This window comes from Aulonocara sp. 'chitande type north' Nkhata Bay, linkage group LG13 (genome assembly GCF_057382095.1).
Source record: "Aulonocara sp. 'chitande type north' Nkhata Bay isolate Kocher_YH1m ecotype deep benthic linkage group LG13, A_spYH_male_GT1.1, whole genome shotgun sequence".
NCBI classification, from domain to species: Eukaryota; Metazoa; Chordata; class Actinopteri; order Cichliformes; family Cichlidae; genus Aulonocara; species Aulonocara sp. 'chitande type north' Nkhata Bay.
The window spans coordinates 12,307,438-12,335,374 of NC_141356.1; the positions used below are offsets into that span (position 1 = coordinate 12,307,438).

At 39.5% G+C, this 27,937-nt stretch overlaps 1 protein-coding gene across 1 annotated transcript; it reads left to right on the forward strand.

Moving 5' to 3' along the window:
- The first annotated feature begins 18,454 nt into the window (after positions 1-18,454).
- Positions 18,455-27,937, forward strand: LOC147315757 (uncharacterized). The gene is made up of 2 exons (XM_086258744.1): positions 18,455-26,701; positions 26,825-27,937. Exons 1-2 carry the CDS (start codon positions 26,661-26,663, stop codon positions 27,333-27,335), a joined length of 552 nt encoding a protein of 183 aa, XP_086114870.1. The 5' UTR covers positions 18,455-26,660; the 3' UTR covers positions 27,336-27,937.

Consider the following 27,937-nt stretch of genomic DNA (forward strand, 5'->3'; position numbering starts at 1 on the left):
CTTGAATATTTTCCATAAAATACATTTGAAGTAATATTTTATTGTAATTATAATTAGGCCTTTGGATGGTCCAAAGATTACCACTGACATTCATTTTGATCGGCCGTTAGTTTTTCTGCAGGAGAACGGTTTTTCACTCTTGCCCTGTTAAATGCATATTACCTTGTTGCCTTCTAATAAAATAAAAAGCATTATGTAAATAAAAATTCAAGATCAGTTTGAACCAAATAAACATTTATTTTTTCAACGATGAACAAGAACATGTATATTGTTGTTGGGAATGGGGAAATGTATGAGAGAGAAAGAGAGAGCTAGTGAGAGGGTGGGGGGGGCTGTGTGTGGCCGGGGGGGTAAATGTCTTGCTCAGGTAGAGCAGTTGCTGCAGACAAATTTGCTGTGGGCTCGGCAGGTGAACTTTCCACATTTGCTGCAGGTGTTTCCGACTCGCCTCCTTTTCTCAAAACAGACCTCACAGGACTTCCTGCCCTTGGGATCTGTCACTCCAGAGGGGCCTGCAGCAGCACCATCCTGCGCATCTCTGACTAATTCAGCAGCGGCTAATGAGCGGGGAAGGCGCTCTCTTTTTGACAAATGAGGCTTGATCAGGCTTTCTCCCACCTCTTCTATGAACAGCCTCCTCCTGTGTGACTTCTGCTGATGCCAGGCCTGATCTACGGAGGTCCACAGCACGAAGGCGTTGTAGAGGGAGACATCTATGACGTTATGAAAGAGGGCCATTGGCCATCGATTGGTCCGTCTCCTGCAGGAGTAGGTGCCGACAACCTAACAAAACAACAACAACATAAAACCTCTGTATATTTTACACAAGAATATATGAGCAAAAATGAATAAAGGTGTGCGTAACTGATGCGTAATGACACCCACCTTATCAAGGTTGTCGACACCTCCTTTGCATCGATTGTAGTCGTCAATGATCACCGGCTTTTTTCTTTGTCCATTGCTGACCTCCGGCCTGCGATGTTTGGTGCTCAACAAAAGCACATTTCTGCCCCGTCGAGGAATGTAGGACACTAGGGTGTGTTTCAATGAAAAGGCAAAGGTGGAGGCATAGACAGCTCTCCCTCTCGTCTGGCGCAAAACGGGTGGAATTTCTGTTTTGTTCCGGCGAATTGTGCCGACCAGAGCCATTTTATTCTTGAGGAGTTCCTCTGCCAGTTCAAATGAGGTAAAAAAGTTGTCGCATGTCACGACGTGTCCCTGGAGCCCGTCCGTCATCTGCAGGACGACCCTCATCCCCTGATTTACTTCGGCTGGTTCGCCCGCTGCTCTCCCGGTGTAAACCTGCAGCCGCCAGGCGTAAGATGTCTTGACGTCGCAGGCTGCCCAGATCTTTATGCCGTATTTAGCAGGCTTTTTGGGGATGTACTGGCGGAAACCGCACCTTAAGGTCCCGGTCTGGACTAAACAACATCGGCAGGCGGTGTGCCCACATGTCCCATACCTGCCGAAAGGGAGCCAATTTGTCGGTACGGCGTCCAGGTCGGGAGAGCTTGTCGTCAAATCTGAGGGCCCTGCAAATGTGCGAAAATCTTTTCTGGGACATCGCGTCCCGGAACATCCCGTTTTCTCACTCCAAAGGCTTTTGATTGACTTGTGTTTTGACCGGTATACATCGGCCAAAATGAGCAGCCCCACATAAGCCAGCATTTCGTCGCTGTCCAAATCGCTCCATTCTGAGATTGCCCGTCTGCCATGAAGGTTTGTCATTGAAACGATATGCTGTATAATCTCATCGGTTAGGAACAACCTGAAGCTGGAGAGTGGGTCTGAAATTCGGGCGACGGCTTAGTGGGTTGGTCCCGGAATAAGCCCCGTGGGTGCTGCGACGTAGCGCAGCGTCTCGGTGTTTGTCGGGGACCATTTCTCTCCATTTTTGGCAGTCCACGCCACTGCTTCCTCGTGCGTCTCCCCCTCGTTCTCATCTCCAGTAGAAAAATCAGAAGATGACTCCTGCTGATCGGTGTGGAGAGACGACGACTCCGTGTCATCCCCGGAATCAGAGTCACTCTGGGCGGGTGAAGAGGAAAGATCCTCGCTGTCGGAGCGCATCAGGATGTCCACTACTTCCTCGGTCCTGTAATACCGTGCCATCGTGAAAATGCCTACTCCCGCGCTACGGCTTATTCTTATAACCTCTGCTGCAGTGCACCTGCATAAACAAGCTAAGCTTGAAGACAAAATAAAGTCTAATTTGTTTTTTGTTCTTGTTTTCATGTTAGATTTGTTTGCATTGCGGGGTGGACTTCAAAGAGGGAAGGCTTCTGATTTTAGACATAAACATACTTTTATCTAAAGTTAGAAGCAGACACAGACAGATCTTTTTCTCTTCTTTTAGGCAAAAGGACCTTTATTTTTTTGTAAATATAAAGGTCATTGATAGTGACACAGAACACCATTCTTTTTTCACTTTCTAAAGCAGAAAGAGACGCTCAAAATCTGACTTTTTTTGGCTGGAGTTCGTTCAATGGTGAAATATGAAACAAGAGCGCCACCTGGTGGACAAATAAAAAAAATTACAATTCTAAGGCCCCTACTTCAAAGACTGAGTGAAAGTGGAAAGATGACATTTAATTTGATGGTAATGATTGGGCAGTGAAAAATAGCGTTTATAATGGGTTTCAATGGGGCGTTTTTTGGCTCTAGCATCTCAAGTGGATGGAAGTTTGTAGCTTAGCCACTTTAAGCTAATCTAATGAACTCAGACTGGAATTCTAAAGTTAAAAAAAAATGTGTGGAAAGTTTGGCTATATTCTATTCAACACAGTGAAAATGGCTTGAAATTAAAAAACGCTGTGGATGAAAAATGGCTCCAGGTAGCCCAGAGGGGTTTAACCCTTGTGCTCCCCTTCGGGCCAGCTCCAGACCCCGGGGGTCCCAGAGTACTCCTGGGTCGCATTTCACAGGCCGCGCATCAGGGTTGGCTCCCGCACCCCGTACACCCACGTTTCCCTCCCTGAATGCCACTCCCGTTTCAATTTTTTTCCTAGTTTCAGGCAGGCTCTATCACGTTCGTCCATGGGAGGCCGCTCTTAATTTGTTGCCATTCTTACATTTGGCTCAATGCTTACATATATGTGTAAAAAGAAAATGTACGAGCTGTGATAACTGTTTCTGATAGAATGAAGAGTAGACTGATATATTAAATATTCCTTTATTGGGTGAGAAAATCATACTGCTACAGGTAGCAGCACTTCCAGATTTGTATCATAGTTTTAATACAGCACGTGCATTTCAGTAAGAGCTCATATATTTCCGTATCGCAATTTACAGTTCTTATCAGTTTGTCCTTGTAAAGTCCACAACAAGCATGACACAGGAAATAAACACCCGATAGATATTATCTCAGTAAATGAAGTTGGTGTTCAGCCTCTGAGAGGGGACAGTCAGCGGGGGTTATGCAAGTTGTGTGTGTTAGCTGAACAAGAGCTTGACCTCTTGCAAGGCAAGCGGGTCTGTCACACCCTTTACTGAGATACTGGGCTGGGCAGACATCTCCGAAATCATCAAAGATTTTGGCAAATAGGCTCTATCTTGGCAAACTGACCGGATATCTAACATGAAACCACAAATATCCAAAGTGTATTTGGTGACACACAAACGGGGCTTTTCATAATGTATAGTTTAGTTTAGTTAGTTTCCACATGTCCGTTGTTGTGTTGGGAAAATGCTCACCGAAAGCGTAGCCACATGAAAATGTTAATTAAGTATTCAATAGCGCATTTAAGTAATTTGTTTAATTTTAGCACGCCTGGCCCTCCATACTCACTGAGACTCACACTAAGACATGTAAATTTCCAACTGCAACTCGGGATAAACAGACATTGAGACATGACAGAAAGGGTAGAAAAAGGGACGAAACACAGAGAGACACTAACAAAAACTGAGTTCAAGATTAACTCATGTGGAAAATACACAACTAGAACACAAGTTATCTCAAATTTCCAAAGAAAAAGAACAAATAACGCGTCCATAACAAACTCAAAAACTGTTTTGAAGATACAGGACCATGACAAAAAGCCACGATGTTCAACTTCAAATTCAAATTCAATAGAAGCTTCAGTTCTCACGATTACATATATAAAATGTTTAGTATTATAAAGCAGTAAGAAAACAATGGATGTCTTTCAGCACCTGGCTTTACTAAGCACATGTGGGCATAACCCTTTGTAAAATACCACATGGACCTTATCCCGCAAGCTCACAGCAATGATATCTGTGATGGTGTCTGTGCAAGAAAAAAACCCACTTAATTTTGTATGAAACACAATCTAACTACAGGGGACGTCTGATCTTTATTTCTAATGTTACTTGTGTCTTTGGGAATTCTAATCCTCAACTCTCTCTTGATTTTAACCACATAACAGAGTCAACAAAGAAACTTTAAGAGTTATTGGGACTGGGGCCCACTGCATTAACATTGTTATTTTTTCAATACCTAATTTATGGAAATATGCCTACTTTTTCCCTAATACAATAGGTACCAAAGACAGCATGTCTAACAGGAAGCATTTTGAAATGGAAAACTAAAAACACATTTACAAGAGACAGTTTGTTCATTGATTATTGATTTTGGTTTTTATTAGTTAACCCTATGTATTTGGATTAATTGGATCAAACCGGCAATATTAATAAAAGGCAAAAAAACAAAACATAAAAGAAAAAAAAGAAACAAAGACAAATAAAACAAAAAACTGAAACAAAGACAAACAAAACAAAACTGAAACAAAGACAAACGAAACAAAAAAACAGAAACAAAGACAAATAAAACTAAAAACAGAAAAAAATTGAAACAAAAAAGAGAAACAAAGACAAAACAAAAAAGAAAAAACAAAACCCAACAATCAAATGATCCCCTGTGAGCAAGCACTTGGGGAGGAAAAACTCCCTTTTAGCAGGAAGAAACCTCCGGCAGAACCAGGCTCCTCTTGGGGCAGCCATCCGCCAGGACTGGTTGGGTTTTGTTTAACTGTAATTTGGATAAAGTGCCAGTTTAATATTATTTTTGAGATTAGAGCTGAAATAAGGCCCCTGGAGTAAAGCCAGTTCAACACCATAAAGTCAGACTTCACACAGTGGTGGACTCACATTCTAACCTTCTTGTATGAAGTTTAAAATTTAAACTATCTTCTCCTAACTGACAATCTGGTGCTTTCTGTGACTGAGCTTTCAAAGTCTGACCTTGTTGAATCTGTGAAATCGCTGAGTTCTGTTTTTAGAGCGTCTTGTTGTCTGCATACATTCTCTTTTTTCGCTCTCATTGCTGCGACTTTCTCTTGCAGAGCCTTTTCCTTTCTCATTTTCTGCTCTAAGTTCACTATTCTGCTGACGCAAAGCCTGTTCCTTAACCAGCTTTGGCCGCAGCCCCTCAAGCTCTTTCTGCAGAGTGGTACCTTGGCTGGTAAGAGACTTTTTCTCTGCTTCCAGAGCCTTATAATTTGCCTTAATAGCCTTTCAACTGTCTATTTCTCCATTCAGTCTTTCAATTTCTGTAGTTATCTCGTTATTTTCTTTCTTCAAGACTTCTACCTGTTCCTTTAGTATGCTATATTTTTTTACTCCAGTCTTCTTCAGTAAACACCTGTTTGGAGACATCAGCACGCCTTTTAAAAATACTTTTTTTGTGCCCCTGGAGGGCTTTTTCTTCCTTTTCTAGTTTTTTTTAAAGCTTTTCTCATTTCTACACGATCATTTAGCCCACTTATTTGAGCTTTTAATTCCTTGTTTTCTTTTTTCATTTTGCTCATTTGTGCCAGTTTTTCTCCATTTTCAGAGAACAGTTTCCTGAGATCATGGTTATTTTTGTAAGTTTCTTTGAGGGATGATCTGGCCTGTAGAACGTCTGTAAGTATCTTCTCGATGTCTTTCATCAACTTCTGATTTTCCCTTTTAACAGCGACATGTTGTTGTTTTTCAGACTCGTAGACCTGAACCAAATTGCTTATGTGCTCGCGTTCCTTTTTCAATCTCCGGATTTGCTGTTGCAGTGCACTGTTTTGCGCCTTCATCTCTTCTGTACATTTTTTAGCGCCTCACAGTTCTTCTCTAAGGCTGCTTTATTTATAACTGATGCCTGCAGATCTTGAAGTTCCTTCTTGAGGGCCACATGCTCTTGTGTGACACTTTCATTCTCTTCTTTAATGGTCACATTAACTTCTGGCCCGCTGTTGTCTTTGACCGTTTTCTGAGACGCTTCAACAGCTTTTCTTTTCTTCCTTCTTATTTCAGCGTTAGATTTATGATTTTGGGCTACGTCCAAGAGTTTGTTTAATTCCTTTTGAAGAGAAACACATTTTGCTCTTGCATTCACTTCCTCTGCCCTCATTACGAAATATTTGTCCTCCATATAATCAGGGCTGTGGAGCTCAGTGCTGACCTCGTAAATTTGGAGTTGCGCAGCATATTACTGTTCTTTAATGGCTTTGATCCTGTGATACATGTTCTTGTATTGGGTTTGTTTTTCGGTAGCCATTCTTCTTTTTCTTTTTTTGAACAAATCACTAAAATATTCAAAGTTGCTTTAAACGAGAAAATACACTGTGACATCACACTCATGATCACATGACATAAACCAATGTTTCCTGGCTTTTGGAGCCAGGGCACATATTTCACATTCAAAAGATCACACGGCACACCACCACACAAAAATGTTACAAATAGCATATTGATAGTTTTGCTCTATGCACCAGGCTTAGCAGAATTGGCTCAGTTTGTCCCCAGTATACCTTTTTTGCTTTCTTTTGACCACTACTCATGCTAGAGCCCTTATCTGGGTCGCAATTTTCTCCAGGACCCAGGTCAGATTGATGACTTTTCAAATATTTACCTATTGCTATTTGTGGTATTTAAAAGCTCAAGGCAAAACACAGGATGACTGACCTGAAACAATAAGAGGAATAATTCCAAAACAGTCACAGGTACAAAGTAAGGAGAGACATCCTAATGCAGAGCACTAAGTGAGTATTTGTTTGCAATACTCTCAGAATAAGAAAGTGGTTTAAAGAAATGGACTGCTATTATTAAAGTGTGTGGACACTTCTTCTTCTTGGCAGATTTGCTGCATGTTTGAAATTCTTTATTAATATATCATCATAAAATGCCAGTTAGCCATACTCTGCCTACTTAAAACTTTTCAGTCTCCCGTTTCCTTCTAAGGAACTTTACTTTGTGACAGCTACTCTGTCAAGAAGGGAGATGAACACACTGTAACAGTGATATTTGTCTCTCTCTACAGGATAAAAGTATTTATAACGTTCTGCATGTTAATAACACGTTAAGGACAAGGAATAAGAAACCATTCACAAGCTTAAATAGGAAAATACAATAAAGAATAAGAAATACTTTATCTCAAAAGTTTGGGAATTAAAGCTTTAATGTTGGCGCAATACTAAATTCCTTTCTGATCTGATACCAAATAAAACTCAAGCTGATATGGACGATGCTGACCCGACACAGATTGTTTGTACAAAAACTGGATGTGTTTTGGAAATTTAAACTAAGCAGTAGTGTATTTCAAATGATATCTTTCATGTTTCATTATGAAGAATTATTATACAAGAAATAAAAAACCTGCATTTGTGACAACAGCTGTGTGCAGATCAACAATGGATCATATATCGAGTACTGGAGAGAGTATGAGCGTGCAGCGTTTAAAGCATGGAAGTACTGACCTTACTTTGAGTTTGATTCCATAAAAAGTGACAAAAACATTAGTGTCCGTTGTGCGTGGGAAGAAAACTTCTTTTTACAGCGAAAAAAACCCTAAACTTCCAAGCAAGCACCGAGTGCGCAACCACGTAATGGGAAATTCACAGAGAAACTGCCATATCCTTCCACTGACCGCTGCGGCACACCTGCACCAGGGTAAACCTCCGCCTACCCTGCTCCTGCTTTACAGGTGAAAATAGAGCAAAAGGACCGCTCAGTCTTTGACTTTATTTATTTTCTGCTGTGTTTTACTTGCATCTATTTAAAGACTGAGTGTAAACACACAAAAAAAATAAATTTATGTGCTGGAATGTGCAGAAAAAAGGTTTAAATATTAAACAAATTTCTTCCAGTCAGAGAATGTTGCATATAATTACATTTTTGCTTGATGCATAAAGTTAAAAGATTAAAACTAATAAAACAAGTTTTAAAAAGGGACTTTTCCATTTGATTACATTTTGTATGATGGATTATGTAGAAAAAGTAGAATTGGGCTGAAAGATCTATCACTTTATCACCTCTTCAGGTTGTAAATCGTGTTTTTAAAAAGTAACTAAGTAATTAATTACTTTTGAAAATAAGTAATCAGTAAAGTAACGGGATTACTTTTTGGGGAAGTAATCAGTAATTAGTTACTGATTACTTTTTTCAAGTAACTTGACCAACACTGCTTACAATCAGCCATTATTGTCAAATAACTGAGTGAGCACACGTGAGTCAAACACAAGAGTAGATCTTCTGCCCTCGTGGATCCCAGCCAAGTTTTGAATTCTTTTGTGTGTGTTTTGGTTAATAAAGTTTGTAGGAAAAAAACTGAAGTGTCTGTGAATTCAGTTTTCTCACAACCTTTACTGTTATATCAGTGAAAGAAAAGATTTTGTAAAAAAAACAAAACCCCCTCACACCACAACATCCTACAGTTGCAAGTGTTAAGTTTAAAATGATTGTGAATGAACACATTTCAGAGGAGGTGTTGGACCAAGAGCTTAAATTGGACATGAAATACTACATGTTTAAAGGCTAATTTACGCTATGGAGCAAGGGTGTAGATTTGTTGTGTGGGGCATGTAGTCCATGTCTGTTGCTGTAACAGTAGTCCATGTTTAGAATAAAAAATCCCAGCTCACTGAGTTGATCGGGGCAATAGTGCCTAAAATGTTGCATAATTTTGCTGAGAGATCTTTTACTTTGTGGTCATCTTACATCAGTAGTTTTATGGACAAAAACCAGCAGGTCATTCAGTGTTCCCTTAGTGCTAATGTGTCAGAGATGTTGGTGTACTATAACTGAAGTAATGTTGTTAAGTCCTTAAAGTCATATTCTTTTATTGTCATGACTGTATTTGAAGCTATTTTTATTTTTGTATGATACCTGATTTTTATGGAATATGGCTGAAGTAAACTAAAGCCTAAAATACTTAGTCAGTCATTTGTTTAATAGTAATTTAACATTATATAATTCACATATAGAACTATGAATTGTGATTTTAAATGGTTTAAAAGCAGGTAGAATAGCATATGTAGGCAAGTATGTTTCTCCTCTTTTTATCAAGAAGCAAAAACAAAAAGGAAAAAAAAAAGAAACAGGGCAGGCTTCGGTCCCCACCAACGCCGAAACCAAATCTACACCCTTGCTATGGAGCACTGCTCTCACATGGATTTAACACTTTCTCTCTTCCACACAGTCCTCATTTCTCGTGTGCTTTACAATCCTGAATATTACAGCAGGAAGGCAGTACAGCCAGGGAACACCCTGTGACGTCACACTCTGGACTGGCACACGATGGCAGAAAAGTTCTTAAAGTAGTAAACACTTATTTATTAAACAACACAGTAATATGTCAGATTTTGAAAGCAGGGTATAAATGATTTTCATGTCCACTTTAAAAGGAGACCTGCCAAAGCAGTAATCAGACTCATATGATCAGCGGCTTATGCAACGCAGCTCCGTCGGTGCTCTGACCTGGTATGAGCGCGAGTGTCCGTCACGCGTGGCTGGGTTAAAATACTGCGTCCGCTGAGACATCAGTGGCTTCGTTAAATAGCACTATTTTATTTGCTCCTAAGAAAATCAGTTTGGCTCAGATTAAAGTTTCAGCACATAGTTGTACAGTAGGTGGATATTGAAAGCCTCCAGCCTGTCCAGAGATGATTATTCTATTCTGAGCTCAGCTGTCTATTAGAATTTTTGGAGTTAATTAAAATTAGAAAAAAAAATCAAATTCACATCTGATTTGTGTTCTTTTGTTTTTGTTCAATAAGCAGATGTCGGTGTTTCGATCATGTTACGTTGAGATGTAAAATGCTTGTTAGAAACTATGAAACACATTGTGCTGACTTCTGGGTGTTAGAAGACAATTAATAATGCTCATGAATAAGACTAAAGGCAAGAAGGTGTCCTTTATAACTAAACATGTTAATAGTACCACTAGAGTTTATAACATAGCGCGTGTATTTCAGTAATAGCCTGTATATTTCAGTGTAGTGATGTGCAGTTCTTACCAGTTTGTCGTTCGAACGTCAACACGAGTCGAGATTTCCGAGGAAACAGCTCACGTTGACGTTAGTTCTGATACTCCCTAACTTAAGTTATCCAAGTTGACTTAAGTCAAGTCAGATAATTCTTTTGTAATGAAAACGTAAACACTCGCCGGGAGTTACCGCAGTGTCAGCTGTTTAATTCACACAGCGTGTGCAGTAACCATGGTAACAACGGACACTGAGTGGAGGATCGATGCAGGTCAGATTTTGGGAAATATCCCTCATATCTCTGAAACTAAAAAACGGTCGTTCATCAGCTGTGCTGATAGTTTTCCAGCAGGACAGCTGAGAGAAGAAAAACTCAAACTGTCGGAGCAGGTTTGATCGTTCAGGTTTAAAATCAGCTGGAAGCTCCACGTTTTCACAGCAAGTGGCTCTGTTCAGGAGAAATATGTTTTATATGTGCACCATGTGAAGCCTGCTGTACTAAAATCACTGAATGAAGAACAAACAGTGCGTCGCTGTTAAGGAAAATGTTCTAAAACACTTCTTCAGTAAAGACTCAGAGAGGAGAAACACACAGAACTTCTTGCTAGCAAGGGCAGCCTCCAGACTGAGACTCGCGCTAAGAAACTGCCCCGGTCTTTATTTATACTTCAGTGAGCGTTTGTTCTTTACATTGGAATGTGGAGGTGTACGTGTGTGTGTGTGTTGCTGATCAAAGGGTCATATAACATGAAAGCACAAAAGGTACATCCTTGGTCAGGAAGAGGGTAATCTCCCCCTCACCCTAGATGGTTCACCCTAGATAACACTGTGAGGAAGTCCAGCAGTTAAAACACTTAGACTAGAACAGACGTAGCTACGTTAAAACAATAAAACAATAAAACAAGGTACGAACTCTCATGCTCCCAGGACGTGGGGGTGCATTCCTGGAGTGCACACCAAGCCTGCAGCCTGTTAGAGATCACACACAATTGATTATATGCCTCTAAGTATACATGGCTGAATATTTCCTAATACAAATAACTACATGCAGTATTCTATCATATGCAAACTTATATCACTAAAAGATTATACTGACTACTAAATACAATTTTCCATTGACAGTTGCATTGTCGCAAGAACATGCATGTATTTATTAAATGTATAAATGTTATGATATTTGATTCTAATCTGCTGCTGAGTCTCTGACGCTGATGGAAACGCAACAAACAGAACACAGAGCAAGAACACCTGTCTAACCAATCACATTCATTCCACTTTGTGACAAACTGATGTCACGGCGGGGTGCGCCGGTGTGTAAAGAAAACAGGACCCAAAAGCAGATGAGGACGAGGAGTTGAAGTTTGAACAGAAAAAGTGATCCTTTATTAGATGACGGCAGAAGTAAACCAGGAAACCAAAGTAAACTGACAAGACACTAAGAAACAAAATACTAAACGGTACTGCGACCAAAAACTATAACTATGACTAACGTGGAAATACCAGACGCCAACTAGGCCTATGACTGAGGTGAGGTAAACAGACGACCCGACAATGGCATGCAGAAAACAAAGGACTTAAATACACACATGAGGTGATCAGGGGAAGTGGAGACACATGAGGAAACAGCTGACTAACATGAACCTAATGACAGGAGCAGTGAAGCTAAATACAAAGAACCAAGAACACACGACTCCTTCCAAAATAAAACAGGAAGCATAATGAAACGCAGACATGACAACCAGAACTTGACAACGTAAGACACAGACATGAAACACATGAAGAGCAGGGGAGACTTAACATGGGTTGGAAACATGAGGGGGAATTAATAAGAACTAAAATCACCTAGACATGGTAACAAATGAACTTAGAAAACCTGAAGGGCTTAACATAAACTATAAACATCAAAATGAACTCATACTCAAAACACTGGGTCATAAGACCCAGGACCGTGACAACTGAAGCACTCACCTCTCATCATCGGGTTTCTTCCTTCAGTTTAACCTCCTAAGACCCAAACTCTTTCATGGCAGCATTTTTAAATTCTCTTTGCTATTTGGGCTGTTTGGGACCTGATGAATATAAAAACAAAGAATTTACAGATTTTGTTTTTTTTTTACCTGATTTTATCTCTGACAAAAATAAGATCAACATATGAGGACATTTGTTTTAAACTTCAATGGAACATTTGCAGTATATTGTCCTTATAAGTGGTTATCAGGCCCTTGTAGAGTAAAATTTTGTATTTTGGTCTAGACATCCCAAAATGTGATGTCCACATATGTGGACAGCAGGTCCTAAGAGGTTAAGTGCCCATGTGAAGAAATATTTAGGTCTAAAAACTAAGGTCAGTAATGTGTTAGGAAATTACGTTCTATAAATCATTAATACTGCTCTTTGTAAAATGTGTAATTCTTTAACTATTGACAAAAAGTCACAGCATCACTTCAAGGAAATATCACAGTTCTTCATAATTTTCTGAGCCAAAATACAAAATGATTGTGTATGAAATGTGTATGAAACGTCTCATATATTTTAACAATAGGAACTAGAGTACCTGTTTTTTTAATGTTTTGCATAATTTGATTTCTGCTTTGTATCACTTTTTTCTACTGCTGGTGAGAAGCAGTCGTCTGCTTAGACGTGAGAAAACTGGTGTAATTTTTAGGCTTTCATATCCTATTTCTGTTTCACATCTCAGAGGCCACACTTTCCTACTGAAGATAACAATCTTTAAAAAAAACTATGTCATCAATCAGGCATTTGCTGCCACTTCAGCTACTGCTGTGTCTGTGGGTTTTAATGTGGTGTAAACAGGAAGAATAGGTTTGTAAGGAGCTCATGAAGTTAAAAACATGACTTCAAAAAGTTAGGCTAAATCTGTATATGCTCCATTTGTTTCAGATTATTTCCATTTGTGGATCGATTCAATTCACAACTGCTGTTCTAGTGAGTATTTCTATGTAACGGAGAGAAAAAAGGACACTCTGTCCCATGTTTTCTTCCTCCAACCCTGGCAGCAAACTCTGTTCAGTATACAAGGAAATATGAGATGTGGAAGATAAAAATGTTTTAGTGCTAATAATTACATCTATGAAACTACCAGTATTTCAAGTTTTGTTAGCAGATTCTGTACTTGTCTGAATCAGCCGTCTGGTCTGGTGCTGTAAGCACAAGTGAAAGGTAAGAAAATGTGCTGTCACTAATTATCACCTATACTGTACAAAGATGGATAGTTTCTGCAATAAATATAAAAAATTAAATAACAATCATTGACTATTTCACGAAATCACATTTGCTTTCATATAACCAAATAGTTTTAGTTTGTGTTCACTAAAAATCAAATAAATAGACTCCATGTGTCGGTATTGCAGCAGACTTAATGAGTAACCTAATTCTTATTGTATAGAAGATTTATCTAATGATACTAGAATACCTGCTTATATGCTTGTTTTGATTTTCTACACAAGTCTGTGGTTGTGACTTCTTGAATAAGCCATCAGCTGGACCTTCACACCACTGAAGATTATGATAATTAACTGTATAAGAAGGATGGAGTAGCTCCTTGTCATGAAAAAGATCTGTCATGTCCTTAAGAAACAGGAAAAATACACCAAAGGCCTGACACAGAGCTTTTACACATGCATCTGTCTCAATCCATCTCCTGTTCACTGATCCCTCATCAGAAATGGTCTCAGTGGGAGGATGGATGTGAAGAAGCCGTTCTTTATTAAGGATACAGGCTAGGCTTCTGCAGTTAAACAAGAACTGTTATGAATATCAGTGGCAACAGCTCTGAATCTGAATTAAAATTTGGGGGATTGAACTGTCATCAGTGGGTTTGTTTGTTTGTTTTTTTGCATGACAATGATCCCAAACACACTGCCAATGAGATGAAAGTATGAACAGAAAATCACACAGAGTCATGGACGGACCTCTGCAGACTCCAGACCTCAATATTATTGAAGCAGTGTGACAAAGAAATAGGAAAAAAACACAGCAACCAAGAAAGGGCTTTGATATGTAATCCAAGATCTCTGGAGTAAAACTTCTGAAGATTACTTAAAGAAACAGCAAAAGATTTTGCCCAAAAGAGTTCCAACAGTCCTAAGAATAAAGGTGGTGACACCAAATGTTGCCTTTCCAGCTCATTAGAAACTCTGTTTGCCCTATGAACTGCATTGTACATAGCACTGTGCTGCCCCTTTAAGGCAGGTATGATAATTTGGCTGTGTTTTTTGTACCAGCAGACTTGCCGTAGTTCTTTTCCACTAAAAACAGCCTTAAAGCTAAACTGTTGTTTTTTCTACTCTTTGTTTATTTGTTCCTGCTGAGCCTGAGAGAGCAAACGCCTGTAAGGAGTTGTTTCTATCTTTTCCGCGACAGGTTTGTGTAACAGTTTCGAGTTTTGCGTGAGAAGTCTCAGTGGGAGAATGACTGTGAAGAAGCCTTTCTTAAAGAAGGCAAACAGGGATAAACGGCTGGGCTATTCCAAATTACACAAGAACTAGACTGAAAATCAGTGGTCAGATGGAGTGATGAGTCCAAATTGAAAATTTTTGGTACAGAAATATTCTGAATAAAGGTGATGACATTAAATAGAGCCTTTCAAAATTATTAGAATTGTGCAGACTCTGTTTTTGCCTTATGTACTCTCATGGATCTCCAGTACTCCTCTGCGTTTCTGCCAGTACTCTCTGTCTCGCTCCATCCTTGGGCTCTTTCTCTTCCTCTCATTCGCTCATGGTGTGTGTCTCTGGATAACCACCTTTCAGTGGTGGGGTCTTCCTGGATATCCGCCCACCTCCTGGCACACCTGGGATAATCAAGCTCACCTGGTGGTCATCACCCAGTCTGCTGGCAGCCTACTTAAGCTGGAAGCAAACCTTCATTCTTTGCCTGAGTGGTGCACTGCCAGTGTTAGTGCACCTCTCTGTCTGGTCAGTCTGTTGCATCTCAGAAAATTGTTAATCTCACTGTGCAAAAGCCTGGATGCTTCCCTGCTGTGGTGTTCATGTGTGAGAGAGATTAGTGAGCAAATTTCTGTGTCTGTGTGGATTAAATCCCAGAGACTTGCATTCACCAACAGACCCACTACCTGAAGACAGTTTTAGTTAAACAGCTACGTCCACTGTAAATAAACTCACTGCTTTCCTGTGCTTGCTGTTTTTGTATGTAGCTAATGTATGTTTTCTATATGTTTGTAAGAAATCACTCCAGCTTTTTCTATTTGCCAATAAAAATATCAAGAAATGAAGGATGACTCAAAATCCTGTGAAAACATGCCAAATAATCAACATCAGAGATAAAAACCTTTTATGTAACAAAGGTTATTTTTCCTTTATGTTATTTTCGGTTCCTAATGGCTGTGTTACTTTTAGCAACAGCAGTACTGGAGAATGTTCACAACAAAATCATGATTTGTGTTTATTAGTTTGGCTGACTGCTGCTGGCTTCATGTTCGTGGGCTGCTGTGAGTACGAGGTTTGTAAAGTAGGTCACCACAGCTTCCTTGTTTAAGACAAACTCATCACATTACAGATTTTACCCACTGGTTCAGCTGGAAGCAGCCCTGAGACAAGTAAGGCCAAAGTTTACACTTATTCATATTTTCTCTACATGAAAACGAGGATAGTTATGAAGAAACTGACTCATAACTAGAACAGCTGAATAACTACTGAAGTTGTGGTACTAACTTCTTTTCCTTTGTTCTTGTCGTGCACTTCTGTTTCAGTGTAGCTAATGTAAATGTGTGTGCTGGTAATGTATTAAGTTTATATTAAATTATTTGATGGAGACCTGATGACAGATCAGTCATTTGTGTTCACATCTTTATATAAAATAGCAGTAAATACAACAGGTGATCCTGGTGAACACAAAATAACAAAATAGTTACCCATAGAATGCATCCAGTTCATTCAGTACACATACATATTAGACTCCAATGAATGTTCAAAGTTAAGCCTTTAAGGAGTTTACAAAAATTTAAAAAAACCTGCAGAGAGTTGTTGTTATATTTTTTTTTACTGTTTTTGGTGTGTTGGAACATTTTTTGAGGAATTTCTGAATCAATTTTATTCACAATCATAGATTTAATAACATAACAACATGTTTAAATTTGTGCAAATAAAATTTTTATAGACAGTTCTGTACATCTAACAAAATCTGACCAAAATCAGTTAAGTTTCAATCAAGTGCTATCAAACTGGTTTTAAGCCGGTTTTTCTTCATCTCAGCTTTATTTTACAGACGTGTCCCTGTCGGCACAAGTTGAGGCTCTTTCATGTTTTTACTTTCAGCTCAGCAGAAGTTGCTTCTTCTTAACTAATGTCATCAATAATTTAATGTCTAAATAATTACACTAATACTCTGCTGTGTTTTCCTTTACTTGCTATGCCATAAAGTGTTTTACAGAGGAAGAGGTCCTCTTAGATTCATATACAACAACCCCATCACAGAAAATGATCAAGAAGAGCGTTATGTCCTTGAAGTGATGATGTGGATCAACATGTGTGTCTGCCTTCCTTTGACCATACTGATCATCTACTGTGTGTTTTATGCAGTAAGTAAATAATAATTAATATTTATACATTTTTTTATGAGTCTGTGAGTATTTGAATGATTTTAAGATTTAGAAGAAAGAAAGAAAAACACTGGTAGCGTTTCTAATTATTTGAATTCATCATCATGAAAATGAAATCATTAGCTCCATCCTCACACATATTCTGCACCACATCATTTGTTTGAAGCCAGCTCACCTCCTGCAACCACTTTTCCGAGAATACGCGCTTGTTTTGCGATTCGGACTCCTGACATTTCTTTGAAAGTGGAGGGACACCAAAGTATTTGCTTAAAGGAGCTTGCTTCTTCAACATCTTTAAGAGTTCTAAACAAATGTCTGTCCTCCTCCAGAAAATCTGTAAACCATTTTTCCAAAAAATTAGCTACAGCCAAATGAAAGAATTTAGAAAAATCAGTACAAGGAAGAGAAATTCACAGCCTTATAGGAGACAGAGAAGAAGCAATGAGAGTAATTAAACAGCTGAATTTAGTCACTCAGTTTACGCTAAAAATATGGTTTAATCTGGTACAAAAATACAAACTGGAAAAAGAGCTCGGACTGCTTCAATGGATCGCTTATAATAAGGGTTTTTTCCCTTGTTCTATGGACCAAAGATTTAAACAGTGGATTCCTAATGGATTAACAGCGATATGTACACTAATTAAAGATAGGAATTCTATGAACTTCCAGGAGATTAAACAACAACATATGTAAAACTGAAGTGGCAGAGAGACTTGGGACTGAACATATTTGATGAGGAATGGTCACAAATCTGGAAAACACAGCAGTCAACAACATCATCATTACGTGCCTGAAGATTACATTGCTGGAAAAATGTATTTAGATTTTTTATGACACCCAGAATTAGGAACAAACACACTTCATTACCACAACCGTGTTGGAAAAGCTGTGGAGATGTAATTGTGAATCATTCCCATGTATTTTGGTTCTCTCCCAAAATCCAGAAATTTGAGGAAGATGTTCATTTAGTTATAGGTTAAAATTCTGGGTTATGCTGTATCTCAGTCTTGTACATTATTATGTCTTGGTGTCATTACAGGAAATGTGTTCAACAAAGATAGAGACATATTGAAAATTATGCTTGCAGCCTGTAAATTGGCAATCACAAGAAAATGTACAAGATAGACCCACCATCGCAGGATGAATAGATCAAAATTATAGATGAAATACAAATCATGGAACAATTGACTTACTCCCACTTTCAATGGTATTGAAAGTGGGAGAAATGGACTGAGTACAAACTCGACAGGAAAAAGACCATCACACTGATAATGAGAAATAATCAAATTCTAGAAAAATGGTAACCCAACACGTTCTTTTTTTCACCTGGTTTATTTATTTATTTACCTACTTTTTATTTTATCATTTTATTCTTTCTTTTTATCTTCTGTTTGTTGTTATCCTCTACCCCCACTGTACAATGTTTAAAGAAAAACAATAAAAAGAAAGTTAAAAAAAGAAAGTAAAAAGAAAGATATAACATATGTGTGTGAAGGAGAGGAAATAAAGTGGAAATTTAATTTTAACATGTATTTCCTACAGGTGCAAAGAGTTAAGGTCCCCATCATCTCTTACACAAACCTCCTCATCTCACATCTAATCCAGATGTGTATAATGATTGCTTGGGTGGCGAGAGTGGAATGAAGCATCTGTGTTATGATTCACGTCTCATGTGTGTGACCAGGAGATATTTTATTTTGTATTCTTATGATCACAGTTATAATTAGAAGTATCAATCATTAATCATTTACCATTGTGGAATCTGATGACAGTATAATCTTTGTTTTATATCTATGGTAATCTGAGTAAAGATTAATGTATGCAGGTTATCATCATTGTAATCAAGTCTCAAATGGTATCCACAGCATTGTATTCACCGTCCATAACTGGAGGGTCTAGCAGGACCTTGTTCTAATTCATTTGCAGGCCTACATCAGAACATGCACATAGAGAGTTATGTAAACACGCACGTTCACCCTTATTTACACAGGGAGGTCATGTCAGGACATTCTCTAGTTGGACACACAGGCTCACCGAACTGCACAACATGACATGTCACACACTTGGTTTTTCTCTAAAGTATCATCTGATGTTTGTATAAGGAGAACTTTGGACTATGGGGAGACTGTTATTATTTCCAGTAAGGTCTAACTGTGTAATGTTATATAAGGATGGGGAACGGTCCACTCTTTTGGAGATCTGTGGCTGTACGCTTGTCTTCCCATGCTTCTGTCTTAGAAGCATGTAATAAAATCACTATGTTTGTCACCTACACGGACTCGGCTGTTTTTCCTTCTTACCCAAACTGAACCAGACGTAACAACTTGGTGCCGAAACTCCGGTTGGGGGAGAGGGGAGCTTGCAGCTATCGTGTGGGTGACAAACAGGGGCGGGGGCCAGCAGCCTATCTGAGTGACGCCAGGCGACATAAGAAAAGGTGAGTGCCACCTGTTGATTTTTATCCAAAGGCGCTATATTGGAAGTTAAAACTAAATTTAATTAAATAATATTCACTCGGTCTGGGCTTCTGGCGTTGGTCCATAGTGATCTTGTGTAATTAGTTTTAAAATAGGGCATAGTAGTCTGACTAAATTCATTGCTGTTTATTTTGGGGGTGAATTTTGAGTTAAGAAGTTATGTGTTTAAGTTAATACGGTTTAAGGTGTGTGGAAACAAATAGATACGGTTTAAGAGGTTAAATGTGGGTTGACTGGGAATGCCAGCCAGTCAATCGGTAGTGTAGGGATAATTTGGTTTTAATAGGGTAGCAGAGACGGTCTCGGGCTTCAGATAATTAAACGGGGGGGCTGAGAGCTCACCGTGAGGCTTTTAAAAAAAGTAAATTCGTTTAGGACTGAGAAGCTAGGCTCTCTAAGAATGCAGTTTGTTCAGCAGGTGGCGCTGACACCTGATCCCGGACGCGTGGTTAGGTTCTAGCCCGGTTTTGGCCTCCCGCTGGGGACTTGGGACTCCCGGTTAATTGGCCAGGTAATCTATGAGTGATTGCCTTCTACTGCATTGATTGATTAAGAAGGTTAGACCTGGCTGCATCCTATCTAAACGTTGGGCACACTGAGCTTTAAGTAAAGCCGAAAGCGTGAACTGTGAGGTGTCACGTGGCCGGTGGAGCTCCGTGTTTTCCTGGCGGGGAAGTAGTTTTAAAAGTAAGTAGAATTTAGTAATTTGACCGTTTTTCAAGGCGGCGTACTTGAGACGTGTAATTGATAAGCAAGAGCTAGGCTCTGGGCTGAAAGATGCTTTTAAATTAGTCAAAAATTTAGGAACACCAGCAGAGAAATAGAGAAGTGAGATAAAGTTGTTCTGGCATATGGTGTTTTCTTAGGAATTCGAGCGCTATCGGGAGGGCGTTCCCGAGGTGTGTATTGACCAGCAAGGCTAGGCCTGGGCTATAGGTGCTTTTAAATTAGTCAAAAAGTTAGGTGTAACCTCTTCTAGCATATGACGTCTATGCGGGCCCGTGTGTATATAGAATATAAAGTACCCGTGTGTGTGTGAATTTAAAAGTGTAAATTGTATAAACTGTCTTGTGTTGTTGAATTTCTTCTGTGTGGATCCAGAGTGTGAAAAAACGAAAACGCCTTTCTCTTCTCTCGCTGTTAGAGGAGAGTGTGTGTGTGTATTTCTCCTTAGGAGAAAGGAGGGGTTGTGTGGTGCTGCGCGGTAGCGGGCACACGCGCGCGAGTACGAGCGGAGTGTGTGTGTGTACAGCTGCGGCCCTTGGTTTCATCTCCCTATTTCTCCATTTCTGTCCTTCTGAGCTTCTCTTTGTTAGGTGAAAGGGGGTCTCAGAAGTATGGTTAAAAGATTTCAGTATATTAAATAAACTAAACCTTGTAGTCTTGTGTTTGTGATTTCCTAATGTGACTATGGTTTAATAGAATTCAAAGAGTAATGATCCCTTGTGTAAAACTCCCGTAAGGTAGGAGTGCGGGGATAAATATCTTGACAAAATTTGAGAACTTTGTGTGATTGCTGGGAGATTTTTAGTTGGGTCGTATTTCCTTCTCTACCTGGAAAAGGCAGAGATCTGTGCTTTATTTGATGTTGTGTAAATAAAGCTTTTAAAAGTTGGTTGAGTCTCTCGTATAAGGAGGGAAAACGGTGCATGGTAGATTGTCTGGATTATTTTTGTATGTGAAAACTTTGTAGTTGTTAGGGAAGTGAATGTGAGAGTGAATTTTCGCTGGCTTTGCGTGCTTAAAACTGTTGCAGTAGACGTTTGTGAAGTTTTGTTGTGAAAGGACGATTAGAGTGTGTGTGTGTGTGTAGGTGTGTCTGTGAGAGAAAGACAAGGTGGGGGCCGAGTGCTGTGTGTGTGTGACTTTCTGCATGACAGAAGAGGAGAAGTAGGTCAGTTGATTTTCTGTGAAATAATAATAGTCAAGAAAAAGGGAAAACAATAAAGTGTGGAAGTGTGAGTGAGATATTGTCTCTGACTGGGGAAGCAGTGAGAGTAGAGGCCACCTTATTCCCCTGCTGGACACAAGAGAGAACAGGATTTGGAGTGTTGTGGAGGAAAATGATTAGTAATAACATCAAGCAGTTTTTGTGTTTGCAGTCAAGAACATATGAAATTTTTACTTGTGGGGTTTAAAGTTAGTAAAGAGTTAAATCAACCCTCCTCAAGAGTTCAATAATTTAGGCAGTTATGTTTATACGAATACTAAATGTATGTTTAGTGTCCTCATACAGGTGTTTTTTCTTAACCTGGAAACCTGAGTACGGCAGCAGAAGACAGGCCAAGCTTTGGCTAAAAATTCACGGCTGGACACCAGAGTTGTCCCCACCCCTCCTGGAAAACAAAAAGAAAAAAAAAAAGAGAGAATGTAGTTTTAGGCAGGTTTTTCTCGCTGAACTGCTCTGGGTGCTGTGTCCCTGAATCTCACCAGTGTTAACCTCTGGCGGAAGACATGGAGAAAAGGAAAAGATGTTCCTGGTAAATGACTGAAACAAATAAAACCACACACAACCAGAGACAGGTATGAGAAGTGTGAGGAACAGACACATGTGCATGTTAGAGGAATGCCCCATTTGAGAAAAAGTTAAATTAACCCATACACTGCATTTCGTTGCCCTGTACCTGTGCATGTGCAATGACAATAAAGTTGAATTCTATTCTATTTTATTCTATATACAGACGCACCCATACATGCAATGAAGAAACAGCTTACATACATGTGCACGTACATGCAAGATTAAAGTAGCGACACTTAACATACACCTGTTTTTAAATGATATAGTTTATACACTACTGACAAAAGACTCTCTGGGTTGCAGGACGACAACTTAACGTTAAAAGACAAAGACACTGGTCTGATGATTAAGTGAGGATACGACAAATTTAGTGGTTAAAGTGGGATATGTTTTTGTTGAGTGTTTAAGACAAAGGACTACTGAATGGTAGAAAATTCCTTTTTAGGTTTCTAAACAGGATCTTAAGAATTTTAACACGTACCTGTGTTGTCCTGTCAACTTGGGGGGTTATGAGTTGATTATATGGTGAGAAAAAACAAAAAAAAGGGGGGAAGGGAGATCTCGTTGTTTCTCCCCTCTCGGGATAACACAGCCAACACAGCACAGCCAACACAACATCATTTTCCTGTTCGCCTGTTTTGTTTTGTTTTTGTTTTTTCTGAAAGCCGAAGCTGACCTGGACTCCTACCCTCCCCTCTACCATCGTTGCCCTCTCCGCGACCATCTTTGACCCTTTGACCCCTGAAGGCCACACCAGCTGGACTCATAACAACAACTTGAGGATGTCAACAGTGCTGCAGAAAACAATCTCATGCAGCGGAGATGGAGAACGCTAAAGCTTCAGCTGACAAAGCTGTGACGAGACGCGCATTAAGCCCGGAGGAAAAGGGAGGGTGAGCAAAAGAATGCTGACCTCTGAGAAGAGCCGAACAGCAGAGCTGCAGAAGGCCGTGGAGCAAAGTAAGGACAACATAAACAGACTCCAATCTGACGTGGAAGGAAAAGACTCTGAGGTTTTTGCCTTCAGTAAGAGCTCAAGGCATCGGAGCAGAAACTGAGCACGGCTCCGGAGGAGCTGGTTGCTAGTTGAACTCATCAGTCAGACGTGGAGTTTCACGTACAGGACTTGAAATCAGGCGGAAGCTTGCTGGAGCAGGAGGTCGTCAGACTTGACGCAAAGCTCCAACAGCAGGAGTAAACCCTGAAAGAGCTACAGAAGCAAAAGGGTCAAGTTACAAGGAGAAGATGCAGGCAGCTGCAACAACGGATGCAAACAGACCCAAAGAGGAGGGCAGGACCCTGGGGCATGCTTCAGGCTGCTGGTTTACCTGAACTACAGAACAGGAAGGTGATGAACACAAACACACAAACACCCACTTCTGCATCCGCCGACTTAGAATGAAGAGAAACACACACATGAACACTTATGCACTCGTTGAGTGAGTGAAAACTGATACACACCCATGCACCAAAATCAAAATGTTGATTTAATTCACTAAGAAGTGACACACAATGCTCCAGCTGCTGCAATGAAGAATGCTTTACTGACAAAGGCTCAATGCTGCACACAACAAAGTCAAATACAGAATCTGTTACAATAATAAGCCCAGAGGGCATTTGTGTGGTCTGGGGAGCAGAGTCCGGAGAGGTTTGGTTATGAAAACGATGCCTGTGCGAGATATCTGGGGCTTAAGGCCTCGACTCAATTGTTTACTGTACACCAAAAAGAAAAGAAAACAGCCTGAGCAGTGGTGCAGAGTGAAAACGATGAATTAACAGTGTGAGTTTTATTTCAGAGCGCCACATCATTGTGATGGAGATTTAATAAAAGGAGGAACACACGGACAAAGAAGAAGAGAAAGGGGGGGGCAGCCCTTGAGCACGATTGCTTGAGGTATTAAAGTTCTGTACTAAATTCTGGTTTCCAGTGTGAGAAAAGTCACGCAGTGCCAGTAGTAGAGCTAGGTTGAGTGATGATTCTTAATTACTGTAAGTAAATCATCGTACACCCGTTCAAGTTTCATGATAACGGGGATCTAGACTTTGTTGAACCCTAGGCAATTTGAACAGGTAAAATTTGAGTGACCAAGTAGCAGTTGAATAAAAGTCATTGAATAAGTGTTGAAATAAACTGGCAGAATTAAGAGAATTAAAACATTTCAAGAGCTCAAATTACTTAATATGGAAACGGTTCTATTTTGTTTCACGAACGCAAAACATATAGGTTTAGGAATAGGAAAAGGTTGAGGTGGTGTTGATTTGACTCTGTGTAGGTTTAGGTGGGTATTTTTATTGATGGGAGGGATATTCAGTGACAAGTCCTAAGACCCGGGCGTTGGTATTTTTGTTTTTGTTATCTTTTATTTTATTTTGTTTTATATTTTGGACAGTGCACTGATTTTTGTTTGTGAATCTTTTCTTTAAGCAGATCTGCACATCGGAAAGCATTACAAGCATTACACGTCGGCGAGAAAATTGTTGTAAGTGAGTTTCTCCGCATTGAAATTGGCTCTGGAGGAAACCACTTATGGGGACAATTAGAAAATGAGAGTCCCTGCCCAAAAAAGGATTCAGCGAGGTAATCCGATCTCAAGTTCTTCTTTTTCTTTTTGAAATGAGCTCATTTTGCTGAGGGCGGAAATCTAAATGCGGCGATGGTTTCCACTATCAGCAAAGAAAGAAAAAATGGATGAATGAATGAATGGATGAAAGACTGGAAATAAAACAAACGGACTGACTGGTAAAAGCTGATAAGACTTGACTACGACTTAAGGTTAACCTCCACCGAGATAGAACAAGAGGGTGGATGAATTTATGTGTGATTCTTTTACAGGAAATGTTTTTATAGCATCTATGGGATGTGGATGGCTGACTACGGTCAATATGCTGCTAATGTTTGCTTTGCTTTGGTGAGAAGGGTGCAGTAGAAAACAGACAAGTGACATGAAAACAAGTAATGATAACAAATAACAAATTTGGGGACAGTTTAACCTAGAGCCCACTAACTGGCCATTAGGGGGCTCTCTCTCTTGGAGTAACATTGCCCAAAGGGTGAATAAAGCAAATTGCGGCAATAATAGTGGTTTAATGATTGGAGAAACCGGAACATGATACTTGTCTGTTGTGCTGAATCTTTTATTACTCTTATGATTTGCAGGTGGTTGTAAATAAGCTGTTTGCTTTAACAGGTTTGCTTTTTAGCTGAATTGCAAAATACAACTAGAACGATTAATTGAGACTAATCGCAACTAACCTGAAACTGAGGAGGTTCTATATAAGGAAGAATTAAAACAGGTATAAAGTGCATTTGATCTTTAATTGCAGGTGTGACCATGAAGATTTTTGGTACAGATTGCAGGTTGTTGCTCATTATTGAAGTGTGCTCATAAAGGCAAAAGCTATATAGGGGGTCTATCATTTGGTTTGTGTTTTAATGATTTAGGTATGGCAAATTAAAGGTTTTTAGACAATTTAGGGGACCAGTGAGAAGCATAATTAGATGATCAGAAACTGAGTACTACACTTAAGTTGGAATTAAGAATGCCCAATTTGTTTGAGGTCTGTTGTTCATTTTTATACACACATTGCAAATGTGCTTATAAGGAGCTGGCACTTAGTCTGTGAAGGTCAAAAGCTTCATCCGACAACGGATCGGATTGATATATTGGAGCTATTGACTTCACGTGCAGAGGGTTAAGTGCATGCACGCTTACACACATAAGCATGGCATAGGATTGGAATAAACAAAGTCAACAACATTAGGTTAGGAGAGCCAGCGCAGGAGAGGTGTTGGCTTTCTGTCTCTTGCAGAGAAGGGAACAGACACCAGACGGGGACACGGAGATATGGGGACCCTTCACAGCAACTGGGGTCAAGTGTCATGGCCTTGGGGCTCCTTGAGAAGATGGATCCCATAACCACAGCGATAACCAGGAAGGGGTTGGCAAAAGCTAGGAACACCAGAGACCAACGAGATCTGTGTAACGACTGAAGCGTGGTCTAACCCCGGAAGTCGAAGAAGAATCCGAGGGCGTTTCTTCACTCCAAGAGGAGGTGGTAAAGGGGCCTGAAGCGTGACAGGCTGAAACTCGAGTCTGAAGCTAAAAAGAACAGCTGGGTTGTGGGAAAATTGGAAAACAACGGAGGTGTTGGGGTTGATAAGTGTCATAACGTGTTTGTTTGGTTTGGAGACAAATCCTGGTGTGAGTTGGGCTGGCAAGCCAGCCCAAAGAGGAGGAATGTGACCAGGAGATATTTTATTTTGTATTCTTATGATCACAGTTATAATTAGAAGTATCAATCATTAATCATTTACCATTGTGGAATCTGATGACAGTATAATCTTTGTTTTATATCTATGGTAATCTGAGTAAAGATTAATGTATGCAGGTTATCATCATTGTAATCAAGTCTCAAATGGTATCCACAGCATTGTATTCACCGTCCATAACTGGAGGGTCTAGCAGGACCTTGTTCTAATTCATTTGCAGGCCTACATCAGAACATGCACATAGAGAGTTATGTAAACACGCACGTTCACCCTTATTTACACAGGGAGGTCATGTCAGGACATTCTCTAGTTGGACACACAGGCTCACCGAACTGCACAACATGACATGTCACACACTTGGTTTTTCTCTAAAGTATCATCTGATGTTTGTATAAGGAGAACTTTGGACTATGGGGAGACTGTTATTATTTCCAGTAAGGTCTAACTGTGTAATGTTATATAAGGATGGGGAACGGTCCACTCTTTTGGAGATCTGTGGCTGTACGCTTGTCTTCCCATGCTTCTGTCTTAGAAGCATGTAATAAAATCACTATGTTTGTCACCTACACGGACTCGGCTGTTTTTCCTTCTTACCCAAACTGAACCAGACGTAACATGTGCTATGGCCAGTCTTTACTTCAAGATGTGCATCGCTTTGGAAAGGTACTTCCATCTGTGTACTTGGATGTCTATGAATGTTGTTTTCTACTGGAAAGCATCATTATTGTCAGAAACATACCATTCTGTACTGTGATAATCATAATATGTTCGCATCCTGTGTTACAGATGTTTCTTCTTTGCCTACCCACTGTTGGACTGCCTCAGACAAACTAGGAGTTCTGTGCTGGTCTGTGTCCTGGTCTGGGCTTTTTGTATTGTCAGTGTTCCTCTTGCCATAATCTTAAAAGAATTTGTACGTTTAATTATTTATGCCCTCCTTCCTGCCCCTATGTCCATCTTCTGCTTAGCCTGGACTTTCACAGCCCTGCCTGCTGCCACCTCAGTGCCCACTGAAGACAAACGAAGAAGTCTGGGAACTTTGGTTCTGTTGTTCTTTAACTACTTTGTCATGATTCTTCCCACACTGATTTTTCCAATTTTAGATTTTTTAGCAGATATAAATTTATTCTGTCTTTTCATTCCAGTTTCAATCTTGTTTCTGCTTTGTCCTTTTGTGGACTTGATTTTGTTCCTTTTCATGCAAAAAGGATGCATAGACAAGCTGCTAGTCTGTCTGTGCTGCTGTATTATGAACATCACTGTATCAGATGTAGCAGCTGATTATCACTGTAACTGATGGTAACACGGAAAGGACAGCTGATGCAGTCAAAGTGAGTCAAATGTAGATAGAACAGAGAAAATAATCAAACAGCATCCTTTACAAATATTATTTAGTGTTGCCATCAACCAACAGATAAATACCAAGAATCTGAGCAGTACTGCTCTCAGCTGAAGTGGCTGTGGTTTTAGATTTCCAATTAATGTTGTATTTACTATATATATATTATTTTTTTTTTTTTTTTTTTTTTTTTTTTTTGTATAAAATTGTATATTGCGATACAATAACCATTTTAGTACTGAGGTTGTGCTTGCTGGCTGATTACAGTTAATTTAGTAATGAAGTTTCTACACCACCACTATATTCGAATATTATTGTAAATAACTGGACTGAACAAACACACCAGCTGGTCATATGGATAGAGGTTTTGTACAGATGAATTGCATACATTTCAAGGGAAACATTATTATTAAATGCTTAAGAATTTAACAAAGGTACAAAGAATTGTTGTTGCTCTTTTTGCTGCTCTGCAGTGCATTGTTTTCTTCAATATTTTAAAGGTTTTCTGTATAATTATCTGGGTTTATAGTCAACTGGATTTTTCACTTTTTGTTAAACTT

Bases quoted from the DNA above. Each gene is read 5' to 3' on its own strand.
- LOC147315757 (XM_086258744.1), top strand. From the start codon at position 26,661: ATGGCCAGTCTTTACTTCAAGATGTGCATCGCTTTGGAAAG. The intron at 26,702-26,824 runs GTACTTCCATCT...CCTGTGTTACAG, and splicing joins ATGTGCATCGCTTTGGAAAG to ATGTTTCTTCTTTGCCTACC.